Source organism: Schistocerca nitens, chromosome 5, assembly GCF_023898315.1.
Source record: "Schistocerca nitens isolate TAMUIC-IGC-003100 chromosome 5, iqSchNite1.1, whole genome shotgun sequence".
Taxonomy (NCBI): Eukaryota; Metazoa; Arthropoda; class Insecta; order Orthoptera; family Acrididae; genus Schistocerca; species Schistocerca nitens.
In genome coordinates, this window is record NC_064618.1 from 291,255,860 (window position 1) to 291,275,047 (window position 19,188).

A 19,188-nucleotide genomic window follows, 5' to 3' on the forward strand; every position below is an offset into this window, starting at 1 on the left:
TTTAAAACATAATATTTGACATTCAAGTTTCAGTTTGGCAGTACAAAAAATGAAAGTGGAACTGTACCTTCACAAACCTTAAAAAATCTTTTGGTTATGAAACATGTTCATTGTACATAGGACTTCACACCAAGTTGTTATGTGGATAAAAATCAGCACATTATAAAAGCTCTGTCATAACTAAAATATCTAAAAATATTTAGCACCTTGTGTCTGTCAAAACCAGCCATTTTAAATAAATAAATAAATTTCCTGAAGAGGGGCAGCAGCCTTTTCAGTAGTTGTAGGGGCAACAGTCTGGATGATTGACTGACCTGGCCTTGTAACACCAACCAAAACGGCTGTGCTGTGCTGGTACTGCGAATGGCTGAAAACAAGGGGAAACTACAGCCGTAATTTTTCCCGAGGGCCTGCAGCTTTACTGTATGATTAAATGATGAAGGCGTCCTCTTGGGTAAAATATTCTGGAGGTAAAATAGCCCCCCCCATTCAGATCTCCGGGCGGGGACTACTCGAGGATGTCGTTATCAGGAGAAAGAAAACTGGCATTCTACGGATCGGAGCGTGGAATGTCAGATCCCTTAATCGGGCAGGTAGATTAGAAAATTTAAAAAGGGAAATGGATAGGTTAAAGTTAGATATAGTGGGAATTAGTGAAGTTCGGTGGCAGGAGGAACAAGACTTTTGGTCAGGTGAATACAGGGTTATAAATACAAAATCAAATACGGGTAATGCAGGAGTAGGTTTAATAATGAATAAAAAAAATAGGAGTGTGGGTAAGCTACAACAAACAGCATAGTGAACGCGCATTATTGTGGCCAAGATAGACACGAAGCCCACGCCTACTACAGTAGTACAAGTTTATATGCTAGCTAGCTCTGCAGATGATGAAGAAATTGATGAAATGTATGATGAGATAAAAGAAATTATTCAGGTAGTGAAGGGAGACGAAAATTTAATAGTCATGGGTGACTGGAATTCAACAGTAGGAAAAGTAAGAGAAGGAAACATAGTAGGTGAATATGGATTGGGGCTAAGAAATGCAAGAGGAAGCCGCCTGGTAGAATTTAGCTCAGAGCACAACTTAATCATAGCTAACACTTGGTTCAAGAATCATGAAAGAAGGTTGTATACATGGAAGAACCCTGGAGATACTAGAAGGTTTCAGATAGATTATATAATGGTAAGACAGAGATCTAGGAACCAGGTTTTAAATTGTAAGACATTTCCAGGGGCAGATGTGGACTCTGACCACAATCTATTGGTTATGAACTGTAGATTAAAACTGAAGAAACTGCAAAAAGGTGGGAATTTAAGGAGATGGGACCTGGATAAACTGAAAGAACCAGGGGTTGTACAGAGTTTCAGGGAGAGCATAAGGGAACAATTGACAGGAATGGGGGAGAGAAATACAGTAGAAGAAGAATGGGTAGCTTTGAGGAATGAAATAGTGAAGGAAGCAGAGGATCAAGTAGGTAAAAAGGCGAGGGCTAGTAGAAATCCTTGTGTAACAGAAGAAATATTGAATTTAATTGATGAAAGGAGAAAATACAAAAATGCAGTAAGTGAAGCAGGCAAAAAAGAATACAAGCGTCTCAAAAATGAGATCGACAGGAAGTGCAAAATGGCTAAGCAGGGATGGCTTGAGGACAAATGTAAGGATGTAGAGGCTTATCTCACGAGGGGTAAGATAGGGAGAAAAGAGAGCCACTTTTATGAATATCAAGAGCTCAGATGGAAACCCAGTTCTAAGCAAAGAAGGGAAAGCAGAAAGGTGGGAGGAGTATATAGAAGTTCTATACAGGGGTGATGTTCTTGAGGACAATATTACGGAAATGGAAGAGGAGGTAGATGAAGATGAAATGGGAGATATGATACTGCGTGAAGGGTTTGAGAAAGCACTGAAGGACCTAAGTCGAAACAAGGCCCCGGGAGTAGACAACGTTCCATTAGAACTACTGTCAGCCTTGGGAGAGCCAGTCCTGACAAAACTCTACCGTCTGGTGAGCAAGATGTACGAGACAGGCGAAATTCCCATAGACTTCAAGAAGAATATAATAATTCCAATCCCAAAGGAAGCAGGTGTTGACAGATGTGAAAATTACCAAACTATCAGTTTAATAAGTGACAGCTGCAAAATACTAACGTGAATTCTTTACAGACGAATGGAAAAACTGGTAGAAGCGGACCTCGGGGAAGATCAATTTGGATTCCGTAGAAATGTTGGAACACGTGAGGCAATACTGACCCAAGACTTATCTTAGAAGAAAGATTAAGGAAAGGCAAACCTACGTTTCTAGCATTTGTAGACTTAGAGAAAGCTTTTGACAGTGTTGACTGGAATACTCTCTTTCAAATTCTGAAGGTGGCAAGGGTAAAATACAGGGAGCGAAAGGCTATTTACAATTTGTACAGAAAGCAGATGGCAGTTATAAGAGTCGAGGGACATGAAAGGGAAGCAGTGGTTGGGAAGGGAGTGAGACAGGGTTGTAGCCTCTCCCCGATGCTATTCAATATGTATATTGAGCAAGCAGAAAAGGAAACAAAAGAAAAGTTCGGAGTAGGTATTAAAATCCATGGAGAAGAAATAAAATCTATGAGGTTCGCCGATGACATTGTAATTCTGTCGGAGACAGCAAAGAACTTGGAAGAGCAGTTGAACGGAATGGACAGTGTCTTGAAAGGAGGGTATGAGATGAACATCAACAAAAGCAAAACAAGGATAATGGAATGCAGTTGAATTAAGTCGGGTAATGCTGAGGGAATTAGACTAGGAAATGAGACACTTAAAGTAGTAAAGGAGTTTTGCTCTTTGGGGAGCAGAATAACTGATGATGGTCGATGTAGAGAGGATATAAAATGCAGACCGGCAATGTCAAGGTAAGTGTTTCTGAAGAAGAGGAATTTGTTGACATCGAATATAGATTTAAGTGTCAGGAAGTCGTTTCTGAAAGTATTTGTGTGGAGAGTAGCCATGTATGGAAGTGAAACATGGACGATAAATAGTTTAGAGAAGAAGAGAATAGAAGTTTTCGAAATGTGGTGCTACAGAAGAATGCTCAAGATTAGATGGGTAGATCACATAACTAATGAGGAGGTATTGAATAGAATTGGGGAGAAGAGGAGTTTGTGGCACAACTTGACAAGAAGAAGGGACCGGTTGGTAGGACATGTCCTGAGTCATCAAGGGATCACAAATTTAGCAGTGGAGGGCAGCGTAGAGGGTAAAAATCGTAGAGGGAGACCAAGAGATGAATACACTAAGCAGATTCAGAAGGACGTAGGCTGTAGTAGGTACTGGGAGATGAAGAAGCTTGCACAGGGTAGAGTAGCTTGGAGAGCTGCATCAAACCAGTCTCAGGACTGAAGACCACAGCAACAACAAATATTTATACAATCTTCGCTGTAGAATATTTTTAGCAAGTGAAACAGATCGCATCTTTGGTCATCGCAAAATGTGAAAATTCAATCAAGAAACTGAAAAAATGAAATAAAGAAAGAAAAAGGAAAACACCGGAAGGCACTGTGCAAATGGTGGACAAATTTAAATACCTGGGATAATTTATAACAGGAGCAAGGAGGGAATAACAGAGATGATAAAGAAGATGAGGTCAGCCTTCTGTATGACGAGAGAAATATACAATAAAAAGAATATATCCACAGAGGCAAAGATATGCCACTACAAGGCAACGGTGAGGAATGCAGTATTATATGCTGCTGAGACGATGATGCTAGGAAGAAATGGGGCAGAGAAACTAAAGAAAGAAGAGAGAAAAATATCGAGAAAAATACTAGGTCCCAAAAGAGGTGGAGAGAGATGGATGCGAAGACCTAGGGAAGAAATGGACCAGAGCATGAGAACAATATCCGGGGAAATCAGACTCAAAAGGGCAAGGTTTGCTGGGCATGTAATTAGGATGAGTATGGACAGAATGACGAAGACAGTGTGGGAAACAACAGGGAGGACAAGGGGAAAGACAGGAACCAAGTTGGTTGTCGAACTTCAGAAGGAGCGGTTGGAATTGGGGATCAAGGTCGAAGGAAAGGAAAATTGGAGGAACAAGTATACACCGAACAATATGCCAGAGATCAATGACAGAGAACAATACAGGAAAAGATTAGAGTGTCTCCAGTGGAGACAACAGGAGAAAAGGACACTGAAGATCTCAGAGGAAGAGCTGGAGAGAAGAAGAGAAAGGATGAAGAGGTTCTGGAAGAAAAAGAGGAAAATGCAGTCCGTGAAGGAGCTACCCGTGGTCCTACAGAGGCCGCAACGCAAGAAGAAGAAGAAGAAGAAGAAGAAGAAGAAGAAGGAAAGCATTGATATGAAAGAAGTGAAAGGAATCTTGATACAAAGAACAGCAATGTCAGAAACTTGGAGGAATAATGAGCAGGGAAGTGAAAAGGGAGTGAAACCATCAGGGCACTGTAGTGTGAGGCACAACGAGATGAGCAACGAATTGAGCATATACCATGTGGCAGATGCCCACTTGCGAAGTTCTACAGTATTTTTGTGGTGTAAAATCCAAACTGCTTAAATGATGAAGCAGGCATAAAGGTCACAGAACAGAGATTTCATGTTGATACTTTGTCCCTACCAATGTTTTGTAAATATACGAGATGTGACAACTGATTAATGTGACAGCATGTCTTCAGTGCAGCCACATGAGATGAGTTTGGCATTTGAATGTAGCTGAACTTGATAGTTCTGGAGCTACCAACCATTATTTCGTCTCTCTGTCTGCTTCAGTTAGCTTTTGAACTGTGATTGTACAGTGTGTTACTCATGTTAGTGCCATAGTCATGGTTCATTTAAAAGTTGAGTTGTGCATTAACCTAAAATGTTTCCTGTAATTTAAAAAAAGTGCAGGCAGAATGATTTCAAACATTAAAGGGAGTGTTTGGTAATATGTCATGTGAATGAGTTTTTCAATGCACGAACTGTTTTCTGAAGTTTAGGAAGAATTTGAAGACGATGAATATCCTAATGGACCTGTGATTGCATGAACTGAAGGAAAAGGTTAGAAAATTAATGAAATTGTGCAGGAAGATCGACATCTGAGTGTTTGGTTGACCACTATCATGGTAAAAACAAAGAGAGAATAAGAACAAATACTAACATCTTTATATGAGATTTTCCATTAATCATTTAGAGAATAAGAACAATTTCTTGTGCAGCATTGCTCCCATAAACCCTCACTCTGGAACAGAAAGACAGCAGCAAAAACATTTGTGCTGACATCATGGAATAACTCTCAGAACAATGAGCTTTGCTTACAGATGTCATTACAGGTGATGAAGTATAGGTTTTTCAATACGGCTCGGAAACAGTTCATCAGTTGATGCAATGGAAGACCCTTTGATCACCAAGAATGAAAAAAGCACAAATGAGCAAGTCAGACCTAAAGGAAATGGTGATGTCTTTTGTTGATTTCAAGGCTGTTATGATGACCGAACGGGAGCATGAAGGTCAAACCAGTAATCAGAAATACTATAGTAGTAGTCGTAATTTAGTGGAGGTAAGAGTAAAGAAGACCATATTTGGGGAAGAAAAACTTACAGATTCTGCACCAAGAAGATGCACCAGAGCCCTGTCTGTGTTTTTAGCAGACAAGTGCATTCTTGTGCTCCATCGTCCACCTTATTTGGCAGATATTGCTCTACGTGCTTTTGAGTTTCCCCCAAAAGTGAAACATCAGTTTAAGGGGAGCCAGAGGTAGTCAAATCCAAAAAATTCCTTTTTTTTTCTATCGAAAATTAATTGGAACATTCTTCTTTAATGTAAACTTTGAATTATTGTTCTACTCGTTCTAGAAGTGGAGTTATTACCATTTTCCCCCATGCCTGCAGAGGAAATGGGTGGCCGCTGAATGCATCTAACACCCTCTTGTGACTTCCTGGCGAACTGCTTGGGATTTTCTCGGCCTGTTACGCATACAGCACCTTATGTTACGCATACAGCGAGTGTGCAAGGGTTGGCTACATTGTTTTCTGTGACAAATGAAGCGCTGAGAGCGCGGAACATCGTCTCTTTGCTGTTTACCGTTTCGAATTAGTTCAGTGTTGCGCCTGTTGTTGGTGGTATTATACTTCTTGTGTAAAGCGTTGTTCTGGTTACGATGCCACATTTTAGTAACCGTGTATATAAGAAGAGGAAGAACGTAGGGAAAAGAAAATTAACACTAATACCAAGTTGCGATACTACAATTACTGAAACAGTGCGTTCTTCTGCTAAGCAACATATGGCCGGCCATAGCCGTGTGACATCTTCTAGCAAGAAGCTGACTGGTGGAAGTGACAGATTTCGTGAATGTGTTAGTGACAGTGATGATATTAACAAAGTACTCAATATTGGATTATTATCTTCTATGCTGAAAGAAAGTGTTCTGTGCAAAATGTGTTCAAGTGTAGGAGTGGGACTAGAGATAACAAAGCACTTTGGTTTAGCTTGTGAGATGAAGATAATCTTTGCATGTTGCAAGTATCAAGTGACTTTCTACAATTCACATGCCAGTCTCTTTGGTGAAAATGGACGATCTAGAGTGTTTGATGTGAATGTTCGACATGTGTATGTCTTCGATCCATTGGAAAAGGGTCTGCTGCTGGTAAACTGTTTTGTGGTATTATGAACTTGCCATTGCCTCCAAGCAAATTTGGGTACTACTGTGAACTGGTAGGATCCTCTGTTGAAGATGTGGCTTTGAAAACCATGAAGGAAGCAGTGGAGGAATCTGTAGAAATGAACGGTGGTTCTAGGGATTTGGTAGTGGCATTAGATGGTTCCTGGCAAAAGAGGGATCATAAATCCCTGAATGGGGTTGTAACTGCTACTTGTGGTGATAGTGCAAAAGTGATAGATGTTGCAATATCATCAAAACATTGTAGGTGCAAAAATAAAGTCAAAGGAGAGCACAGTGGAACCCATGAGGCAAATTTTAGTGGATCAAGTGGAGCAATGGAAGTGGATTGAGTGAAACAAATTTTTGAACGTTCAGTTCCCAGATACAACGTTAGGTACAAATACTACCTTGGGGATGGTGACTCCAAAGGTTTCAAGACTATAGAGGAACTGAAACCATATGGAAATGAATTTGTAGTTGAAAAGTTGGAATGCATTGGGCATGTGCAAAAGCGTGTGGGTGCACGGCTTCGAAGGCTCAAACGAACTTTGGGTTCAAGTAAGCTCAGTGATGGAAAGACAATAGGAGGGAGAGGCAGGCAGGCTTACTGATGAGGTGATTGAACGTCTACAGAGATACTGTGGGTATGCTATAAGACAAAATACTAGTAATGTTAGTGACATGTGAAAAGCAGTGTGGGCATTGTTCCTTCATACTGCCTCTTCCAATGAATACCCTCAACACAGCCTGTGCCCAAAAGATTCCTGGTGCAAATATAATGCAAAAAAGGACTATGATCACGAACATGGTTTGCCAGCAGCTGTGATAAATGCAATAAAACCAATTTTTCATGACTTAGCACAGCCAGAATTGTTACACAAATGTCTACACGGAAAGACGCAGAATCCTAATGAGAGCGTAAAGAATTTGATTTGGAAAGTGATTCCTAAAAGGGTGTTTGTAAGCATAAAAACACTGCACTTTGGCATTTATGATGCAATAGCAACCTACAACCAAGGGAACAGTGTGAAGTGTGAAGTTCTGAAGGCATTAGGACTTACAGTTGGGGTGAACACTGTACAAGCACTAAGAAATATTGACAGAGAAAGGATAAGAGGAGCAGAAAGAAGAGAAAGGCATATGAAGTATGATGGAACAACAGGCCAGAAAAGAAGACAGAAGAGGAAGCTTTTGGAGGATGAAGAAGAAGACCCTGATAATCCATCCTATAGTGCAGGAATGTATTGAGAAACTTTGATAGCCATTTCCCGTAAATTAGAATTTTTCGAATATAAGGAACATTTTCTTAAAATCCAGTCAAGCTAGAGAGATGAAATTTTTATACAGCACTCCTAGTGGTCAAACTTACATTGTAACACAGCCATTTGGCAATATGTTCAGTAGTTTCATTTCAGTTTAGTTATAAAGCAATTATTTGTAAAAAAATTTGGATCATTAACAAAAAAATAATTGGAAGGAAACTAGAAAAGATACTCCAAAACCCCTCTGTCATAACTGCAATACTAAACCACTCCATATGTAAAAAAAATTCAAATTTTTCTATTTGGTAGTTTATTCATAAATGTTACTAGAACATAGTGATTTTAACATGGGCAGCATAGGCATCTCCGGCTCCCCTTAACCTTTTGGCTGCTGCAGACATGCTTGCTATATTCTGAGTTGAACTCTGTATCATTATTGCATAATGCATAGTAATCTATGTGTGGACTTCTATCTGGGCTGGGGCTACCTGAGTGGCCTGTTTCGCCCAGTGCTGAATATTTCTGGAGTGCTGCCCGTGATGTCTCCTGGTACTGTTGTAAGATTCGTCACTGCCAAGTGGAACATAGTTACATGTGTAAAAATTGGTTTCTTGCATTGAGGGTTGCATGCAGACTAATGATTATTACAAATCCACAGAGATATGAACATGGCTTTTCCTTCAGTAGTTTCTGATGTGCTTTTGGTATCCCTTTCTGATAGTTACATGTTGCTTCCAACACACCAGTAGTTCAGTGTGCTTCCGTGGCTACACATCAGTAATATCTATTGTACTGTATGTATACATCACTCTACAAAATAATGAATTAGGAATTTTGATTTTTATGTTTGTAACACATATTGTTGGTTACATTCTGTTGTGTGCAGACTATATTGTTTCATTATGCATGAGTTATGAAAGCCCTCAATAATAGAGTTTTCATTTATGGGTACTTTTGTAGTCAAAAGCTTCCTTTTACTTTATATGGTGAACAAAATACCCTGATTGTCTGTGACACTGTTCTCAGATATTGGCATTCATTATAAACTACATTAACAATGTTTTAATTTTCATTGTATCATGAGACTTCTTTGGCAACTTTATGAATGATTTTTCACTTGCTAATAAGTACTTTATAAGTGGAGGAGGAGAGATTGCTCACCTGAAATAAGTACACTATGTAAACAGTAAATCTGCATTACAGCTCTCGTCCTGTTGGAAATTTGATAATGCATTTCTTAAATTTCCGATAACTTCTTGTCCTTCAGAAATGGACGACATAGTTCTCTGTCATGCAGTTAGTAATATTTTTGTAACTTTAATGTAACCTTTGAAATAAAGGTATATTATCCGAAATGTTCATCTTTTCTTGTCTATTTTTGGCACAAAAATTCTCATGTAGAAGGCCACAAAGGACAAGATGGGTGTGGGCCTGAACAGTTTATGAAAGTATATGAAAATGATAAGCTTCATGTATAATTGTATAATAAAATCGTCTAGGCTATGGTAATGGAGATGTATGGATATCTTTTTTTAAATATTCAAATAATCCCCTGTCATAAATAGGTGGTGATATATTATTTTTGTCTGTGTGTCACAATGTGTACTGTATTTTTACTTTTGTGTACTTCACTAACAAAGTACACATCACAGCACTACAAACCCCCAGTTGTATAATTCTCATCATAGTATCTTCCATCAAAAAGAACATGAAGAATGGCAGAATAATGGGATATTTCCCTAGTTGACCCTTGTGTCCCCAAGGCTCAAATACACGAGTAATTGGACAAAAATCATTTTTGTTCCAATCAAATGTGTCAGTAAACAGTGATTTCTTCCTATACATTACACATTCAGTTTCAGATTATTCGGATTCAGATGAACCATCAGTTACATCTATTGTGAAACATGAGACTCTAGTATAATTGTGTAGGCTTCCGCAGCCAGAGTCAGTTGACATAAAAGTTTTCTGAATATTGTACCACGTCATAATGTAAAAAACTGTACCGGAGGAATGAATGTTTTGGTCACAGTTACAGCAGCTTTCTTCTGGGGTTAGTGATGTGCTTTAACTGTGAAGAATCACTTATATTTTGTCATTGCCACTCACTATATGTGACTTCACATCATAATTTTAAAAGATCATAGTTATGATTGGTCACTTGAGGTGGAAGGAACAGGAACTTTATTATAATAGGTTGCTCCAGTGGAGGGATTGATGCTCTGCTGTTATCTGTTGCTTCAAGCATTGTTTAGTGTGGTACTCATTGATGAATGAGGTGTAGGCTCCTGTTTACCTCCTGCTGGACATAGAGTATGCTAGAAGCCTATACATGTGGGCAAGTATTTGCCCACCCTATCCGGCCACCACCCAGCACAGAACAACTCAGTTATCCATTCTTTGAACATCTGTGCACAGCACGTAAGCAATGCTCAAAACATAACACATGAGCTCTAAAGGCTGTGTAAAACATTCGTGGCCAATGGCTACAACCATAAGCTGGTTAATGAAACCTGCATACTAGCTAAACAGCCAGCTTTGATGAAACACTAGATCAGAGAAGCCATAGAAATAATAAAACACCCTAATGATATGAACAAAGAGAGTGGATACATGTTTGCCCCATCCGGGCTGCCAGCCCTTGGAGACAAACCGGGGACACCAACAACACATGACTGGAGTGCTGCCAGCGAGTAACTGCTTCCACTGCCTCATGCACCAGTGAGCACCAATCATAGTAACCAATGCTTGAAGCAAAAGATAACAGCAGATCCCCAGTCCCTTCACCATAGCAACCTTTTATAATAAAGTTCCTGCTTCTTTCGCCTCAACTGATCAATCATAACTACGACCTTTTCAAATTATGACATAACGTCATGCTCAGTGATGGGCAATGACAAAATGTAAATGACTCCTCACAGCTACAGCACATCATTAGACCCAGGAGAAGGCCACTGTAACCATGGCTCAAACTTTGGCTTCTCCAGTGCAGTTTTTTACATTACGACATGGTACAATACTCAGAAAAGTTATATGTCATGAGACTATCGTGTTACTCCTCCTGATGTAGACAACTTAAAACTGTTCCCTTCAGAATCTGTGGGAAATTATTGTTTACATCAACATCAAATAACTCATCCTCACTGTCATCTTCAACAGTACCTTGACAGTCTATTCCTCAGTAACATGGTTGATGAGAAAAATGTTTATGCCAATCCTGATACACTGTAAGATGTAAAGCGAAATTGAATTTAATAAAATGGCTCCACAACAGACAAAATGCCCCAGCGCAACTTAGCAACCAAAACTATGAAAAGCTGCTGAGATGAGAGGTGGAAAATCTGCTGTGTGCTTAAACCAAACAGAGATACCTGAGTAGCAGTATGACTGTACTCACCATTACTGCTGTGGGCATAGCTAACAGGCTGTGTTAATTTGGCTGTAGCACTCAAGGAAAGCCCATTGGCCATTAATTTGGCTATAGCACTCAAGGAATGCCCATTGGCCATGCTTAAACTCATCAACAGCACCCTGGGGAGCGGACAAGTGTAATGAAGTTAACTTGTCAACGGCAGTCAAAGGGTTAAGGGGGGACGTTTCAGTCTATGGAACAGTTAAAAGCAAACATTTTGGAGTTGTTGAACTGAGTGGTAAGTGCTGAGTTAACGCATTGCTTTGAACAATGGAAGGCTTGTATGCAGTGGTGTATAGATAGGAAGTTGTAGTTAGTTGTGACTTTGGCTGCTATAAATCACATTTTTCAAACAAGTCTTTTTATGCAATTGCAACATGTTGTATACTGAAGGCATCAAACTAATATAATGTTTGTGCTCTCTAACAGTTCCGCCACCACCTGTTCCACCACCTAATCTTGCCGCATTCACTACAGAGGAGCTTCATCGTATGGAGGGCAACACCAGGGAGGCTGTGGAAGCTCGCTTGCAGTGCCTTCGTAACATTCAATTACTGCTTGATGCTTCAGTTGCCATGATGCAGCAATATGCTTCAGTGGCAGTCAGGTAATATGAAAAGCATTTGGGAATGGATAGAAGTGGATGTGTTGCAAGTTTTTGGGAAATTAATGTTTAATGTAGTTTAAGTGAGACATGCTGTTAGGGACAAAATGTTGAAATTCTAAAAATAACTTCTCTCATAGGTGTAGGTTACTTAATTTATGGTTGTAAAAAGAAAAAGTTATTTCTTATTTGCACTACAGTGTAACTTCATTTTATGTGTGTGTGTGTACTCCTCACTAGCTGTTGTAAATAATCTACAGTTTTTCCTTTACTGTTAATCAGCTTTTCCTCTTTAAGAACATTGTCACTCACAATTCTGGAAAAGAGTCATCAAGTTAATTGAAATGAATGCTGAGACAAGTACTGAAAACCAAGATTATTTCTTTCTTTGCTGATCCTATGATCCATCAACTCAGGTTCTTGTGTGGTATATAAAGCTACAGGTTAAAAGGATTTTGTAGAAGCAGTTAACAAGTTCAGTGTTTACACCAATGTAATTCTGCTGTATGCAAAGGGGTTTATTTGAAGCTCAATACTTTTGGAAATGTATTCACAGTTAGAAATGTTTCTGACATTAGCTGCATTAGGTATGAAGATATTATGTGTTGATGACAAATGAAAATTTGTGCTGGACCATGACTTGAACCCAGCTTTCCCACTTGTCGTGAGTGGTCGCCTTAACCACTTTGACTATTTAAGCTCACTTCACGAGCTGATCCAAACTTCCATATGTTGTACTGTCTACTACCCCATAGCTCGCAATGTTACTTAGATTCCCACCATAAGGTTTGAAGGAGACAAACATATTCGACATTGGTATTATGATCATCATTTTACCCATGAAATCTTGTAATATTTATTTTTAACAATGCCTGAGGAAACAGGCTTTAATAACAATCCTCGAGCATATTTTCAGTTGAAATCCCACCAGTTCTAGTCTTCATTCTCTGCCATCTCCTTCTGACTCTGTTTGCCCCTCACTACTAACCTGTCACATTCTTCCATTTCTTGCAATTTTCTATGTCAACAATGAATTTCCATCCCCCCTTAAATTTTACAATTGTTGATATTATTCTAATTCACATGTGGACCTGACACTGCTGGTGAGAGCCGTCTGACTCTCCCCTTCTCTCCCCTTATCCCTCCTTCCCATCATTTCTGCACACCCTCTTCGATCCACACATCTCCACCCACCCTTTCCATGCATCTATAATCATCAACCTCCTCCTCCTCCTCCTCCTCCTCCTCCTCCTCCCCTTCCCCTTGTTTGTAGATTTACTTAAACACAACAGTGCCATCCTAGCCTATTTGATACATTATTTGTCACTTGCTCATCCAGCAAATTCGTATTACTTTCATCACCTTGGAATGTGCTTGGTTCCATGTGACCTGACAACAAAATTATAAATCCTTAGAGCATAACAGACAATTGAATGTGCTACTTGAATGTCTTCGGTATGAGACAGTTAAAGTTCACTTTACTTAAGAAATAGACCCTCCATTATCTGTTGTTTGAGACTTTCCATTGAAACCATTTTCAACCACTGGCATTGACTGTGCTGAAGTGTTATTCATCAGACTTGTGAGGTGGCAGAGTAGTTAGAAACTGGACTCACATTTGGAGGATGGCAACCCTGCTACTTTCCGTACCACACACAAATCAGTAGGATTTCTGGCAGACACTCAAGGCAGGCAAGGCACAATAGTATCTCACTAAGCAAGATATCACATGGAAATTCATTGCTTCCATTTTGGCTTGATGGGAATATGATGGCAGTGAATGATATTCACTGCCAAATACTGTTTATGGAAAGTTTTAGGATCTCATAGCTTGATGAAGTAGTTCTCAGCATGGCATTGTCACTAAAATCCAAGCCAGTTGTACAGAGGAAGAATAGACTAAACCACTTGATGATTTCATGTTACTGCATTAAGCGATCTACTTACAATATTGCCAAAGGCTTGAGCTGTCATTTAGGAAGGACTTGCCCAAGGAATTCTGACCAAAGACTTGAGTTATTTGCCTAATTTTGCTCAAAGATTTGCTTGAAGTCCACTGAGTATGGAGGCATTCTCAGATACTTGGGACTGGATGACTACATCCTGCTACAGGAAGATATTTTCCCATGCCAAATGTGGAGTAAATGCTGGTAGAAGACTATTTTTAGAGAGGAGGGAGAGTGGCACAAACTATAATTCTACAAAACTCAGAGGAAGCCATAATTTTATTTGTAGTACAACATGCCGTCCCTCTAACCAGGGTGGGGAAAATCTTGCATGTTCGTAGTATTGCTTCAGGAATCTTTTATGATAGAGATGCTTTATGCAATTGGGTCTGTGTTATATGTGCCCTCTGATGAATGAGGGTCGTTCAATAAGTAATGCCCCACATTTTTTTAGAAAGCCATTAATATATGTAGACAAACGTCCTTGTTCGTGCTTCACATTTGATGTTTGTTCTGTGTGCTGGTGAACCTTCGTAATGTTGTGGAAGATGGCAGAGCTGTAGTACAGAATCAAAATGGCTTCTAAATATGACTCACGTTACAAGCAGCGTGCTGTTATTGAATTCTTGTCTACAGAAAAAGAAACTGTGGTGAACATCCATAAATGTTTGTGTGCAGTGTATGGCGATGCTGCAATTGATAGGAGTACAGTTGGGCGATGGGTAAAGAAATTTACAGCCTCAGGAAATGCACAGAGTTCCATGATCAGCCATGCTCGGGACGTCCTGTCCCAGCCACCACTCCAGACATGCTGAATCGTGCAGATGCCATTATTTGCGCTGACCAGCGCATCACAGCTCAACAGTTGGCTCTACAGTTGTCGGTCAGCATTGACTCAGATATTCAAAGAGGTTCTCACAATGGGTTCCACAAATGCTCATAGCAGACCACAAGATTCAAAGAAAGGCCGTTGCATCTGAATTGTTGGAGCATTTTGAGACCGATGGAGGGGGGGGGGGGGGGGGGGGGGGTGAAAGCTGGGCGCACCACTTCGCACTGGAAATTAAAAAGACATTGGAGTGGCATCATCCTCGTTCACCAAAAAAGAAGAAATTCAAGGCAACCCCCTCTGCCTCTACAGGGAACACACTTTGAAGACGATGGAAGTGTCAGTCATGGAGTGAAAACATGGCTACGCCTAAAGAACAAGAGCTTTTACAAGCAGGGAATACATGTTTTTCCACAATGTTGGCATAAGGCCTTAGAACATCATGGAAACTACATAGAAAATAGGACATGGACAAGACATGTTGATATATATTGTCACCAAATTCGGACTCTTAACAATAAATATATTCCGAGAAAAAAGTGACCCTCGTACAGTTTCTGTTGCAAGTAATGTTAGTGATCTAGTGGAACCACAGTAATTCGTGTCTACAGGGTGTTTCAGAAGTGATGGTCAATATTCAGGGCTATGACAGTAATGATCATTCGAAATAAAAAAAGTCAAGTAAACATTGGTTCTAAAATGCATACCTTAAGAGCTATGAGCAATACTTGATCTTCGATACTGTGAAACAAATCTCTTTTGATGCAAGCTCTTTGCTTTCCATATTTTGTGAAGTAGTAGTGTGGACCAAAACATGAAAAAAAGTTCAGTAAATATATGCTCTAATATGCATATCTTAAAAGTTATGAACACTTATTCATTAGAAGAGTTGTGTTTTAAAAGTAGTGAAGATGAACAAGTGCACATGTATTTATTGTATAGATGTTGAACGATCAGTGGTATATAAAATAATTGCTTTTTTTGGAATAAGAAACAAATCAGTTTTTATTTTATCAAAATTTCAGAAACAAAGCAGAACCAGCAATGATCAATAAGAAATTTCCTTCCTTCAATAATGCAGATCATTTACATTGTTAGAAATTTGATTAAACTATCTTTCCACAGACACATTGACTAATAAACTATAAGCTCACAATGGCTTTTTAGCAATTTTAGATTTCTGCAAGAGTATTTGTAGACGTAGACGGCATGACAACAGCTGTAATACTTTATTCATCTTCTTGGTCCTTTGAGGTTTTGTACACACTAAAAAACCACAAAGATTAATATAGTATTCCAGTAAGTGCCATTGTTGGTAACAGAACATTTTTATTTCATCTGTATGCGTATCTGATGAGTAAATGGATGTATATTTATGGATTAGCATGAGTAGCTGAGTGAAGGATGAGAATGGGTAGTTGATATTCTTGCAACTGAGTTTGAAAGAACTGCTGAACATCCAGCCAACTGACAGTTATTTGTGAGACTTATTGACTATTTGCCTAATTAATTTGTTATTTATAAGGATCTTCTTGCATGTGTTATGTAAATCGACACATCTATATTAAAGTTCCTATGCAGTTACAAATATGGCATATATTTAAGTGTTGCTTATGTGTCTGCTATAGGATAGAACAAGTGACAACAAAAGTAGGTAATGATCAGGTGCTGGTTAATGGAACAGGAAGTAATGATGTAGAGTCAAATACGGGTCCAGCAGCTACAGAGACAGGAGCTGTGGGTGAAACGAGACAGTCAACTGATGTCGCATCTGCTCTTGCAAGCAGTGCTAGCAGCTCCAGCAGCAGTAGCAGCAGGTGGGCAGTGAGCCTGGAATAACAAATGGCACAGCATGTTGTAGTTAATCAGTATCCTGCAGTACACTCTCTTCACTTTTCATCGGTAGTTGAGATTTGGTATAGATTGCATTTTATTCCTCACAGAAAGTGCCTTTATCAGTTTGTAAAAAACACTAGTAACATAGTTTTCTTTGAGTTTCTTGTTTGGGTGTCTACATTTTAAATAGGGGTTTGATGACAGAATACTGAAAGCTACATATATAATATCCTATTGCAAAGTGTGTTGTAATTAACATTTGATTATAGTTAGCACACTGTTTATCTTTGCTTTAGTATGTAAAATGTCCATTTAGTAAGACTTTCTGTTTTTCTTCGTGCTGTTCAAGTGACCTGCTGTTGCATTCTACTCATAGAGAAACTAATACTGAATATTTATTGTATTTGAAAGACACATCCTCACTGGTCATACTCTTCTGTGCTCTTTTTTTCTCCACAGTTCAGCAGGAAGGAAACTGTAGTTCCATAACATGTAATATCACTGTTTGTCACAGACAATGATGGTTTTTTCTCCTTGCATGAGCAAAGGAAGTTTTTTTTATGTTAAGTTTTTCATTATTGTTGTAGCTGCTGTGCTTTTTATGCTTGATTTTAAGTAGCATGCTTCTCTCATAATTATACCATATAATGAAAGTTTGGTAACATGCCCGGGTAGTTGACCATTCTTCGAAGCACCCTCTTCTGAGACTTGAGGAGGTGCACCAGTTCCAGATCGAATCTGCCTCACGAATTAGGATGGGCCCGGTGTGCCAGACAGCCTGGGTGCATGGTTCAGGTGGTTTTACATGTCCTTCTAGGTAAATACTAGGTTGGTTCCCACATCCCATCTCAGTTACACAATGCACAAACACTTTGAAAAACTTTGTTACATTTGGCCATGTGGAGTACACAACATCCATACAGAATGGGCTCACAGATTCCTCATCATGGGAAGGGGGGGGGGGGGGGGGAGTGCCTTTGGGAATGGTGACTCCATCATAATAATAGACTATATACAGGAATGGTTCTTTCTCCTTGAAACTGGAAAAATCCCATATCACTTGTTACCTGGCATTGGCTAGATAAAGACCACCAGAATGAAGATGATTGAAAACTTCATGCATGAACTAATTTGAGCTATCTACATTATTTTCAAAATATAAATGATACTAAGTTTAAAATAACAGCATCAACTAATGAAAATCAGTATGTGAAGATGATGAAGACAAGTAAGAAGACTAGAAGGATAAAACTTTCAGCTGTCTAGTATGCACTGCATTACCAATTGGTGTATAATCAGATTTGTAATATCATATTAATGGAAGAACAGTTTATTGTGAGTGAACATATTATTTCTGATGTTGCACATAATAGAAACAAATTAGTCAACTAGATGAAATATAGACATGTTGTAGAGATTTCTTGGTGTTCTGCTACACCATCATGACGGGCAGTTCAAAGACGTTGGCACGTCATTCATAGCTCTCCCAGAGGGATTAATGAGAGATAAATTGTCTTGTGCTTCACCAAATTCTTTTATTTTTGGAATGATAATGAGCTGGTATCCAAAAATTCCAGAAATTTGGATTTTAAGCGCAAATCATTAAGAGTACGCTGAAATACTGCTGTGTGTCTCTCCCCATGACTTCCTTCTTGCATCAGTGTGGCAATTGCCTGTGAACTGAGTTGTTTGGTTAGTTGTTGGTGAGCTTATTTCCATTGCCATTTTTCTTTGAATTTGCTTTTCTGCAATGGCTGTCCTGGAAGAATAGAGTGAGTGTTCAAAGTTTTGTTTTTAACTTTGCAAAACTGCTGACGAAATGCAATATATGTCAGAGGAAGTTTTTAGAGGCATCAAAAGCTTTGCAACATTATGGGGATAGGTTATGATGCATGTGAAACTTCATGACGTATTAAAACTGTGTGCTGGACTGGGACTCGAACCTTGTCTTCTGTATGCAAGTGCTCTATCGAGTGAGCTATTCTAGCATGACTCACAACCCTCCCTCACAGCTTTCCTTCCACCAGTACCTCATCTCCCCTCTTCCTTGTGGATGATGCCTATGAATGTATTCTGTCAGAATGACTGAACATGAAAAAAAATTGTTGCTAAGTTTATGCCATGATAGCTCCATCAGGATTAGAGGAAACTTCACACCAATATTTTCATGAACTTAAACAGCTGCTTCAAGGCAATCAAACTTTCTTTCAGAGTTTGTTACTGGTCTCCAAAATCGGTTTATGACTGTAACACTGAAATTAAGTTACAGACGTCACAATGGAAGGTTCCTTTTCATCTTGGCCACAAAAAACTCAGAGTTCATCCTTCCTTGTCAGACAGTCAATAGAGAGTCATGTCATACAGTTTGAAGGCGTTTCAGAAAGCGAAAATTTCCGCAGAAGTGGCATTTGAATGACTGTGTGGAGTGTTTTTTAATGGCTGATGACTGCTGTATTTAGCTTGTGCAGTGATGTGACTGCTTGAGCAACATTTGTTCTAGACCTGTTACTACGTACAGTTACATCTAACACTGCCACCTTAACACACTCTTATTAGATTGGTGTAGAGATTTCACTCATCAAATCTATGTACACACTCTATTCCTGATTGTCAGTCGTTCCTGAAACTACTGGGTTAGTAAACTTGATACCTGTTTCTTTGTCTTTTTCATCAGCAAGT

At 39.2% G+C, this 19,188-nt stretch overlaps 1 protein-coding gene across 4 annotated transcripts in view; it reads left to right on the forward strand.

The window, feature by feature from the left end:
* The window catches only part of LOC126259587 (E3 ubiquitin-protein ligase synoviolin-like), an 80,930-nt gene that overhangs the window by 53,468 nt on the left and 8,274 nt on the right, over positions 1-19,188 (forward strand). For 3 of the 4 annotated variants that reach the window (XM_049956496.1, XM_049956498.1, XM_049956497.1), the window contains 2 exons: positions 11,724-11,901; positions 16,302-16,490. In XM_049956496.1, the coding sequence (XP_049812453.1) occupies positions 11,724-11,901; positions 16,302-16,490 (367 nt within the window). The remainder of the gene's footprint in view (positions 1-11,723; positions 11,902-16,301; positions 16,491-19,188) is intronic. The other variant, XM_049956499.1, reaches the window with a different exon arrangement.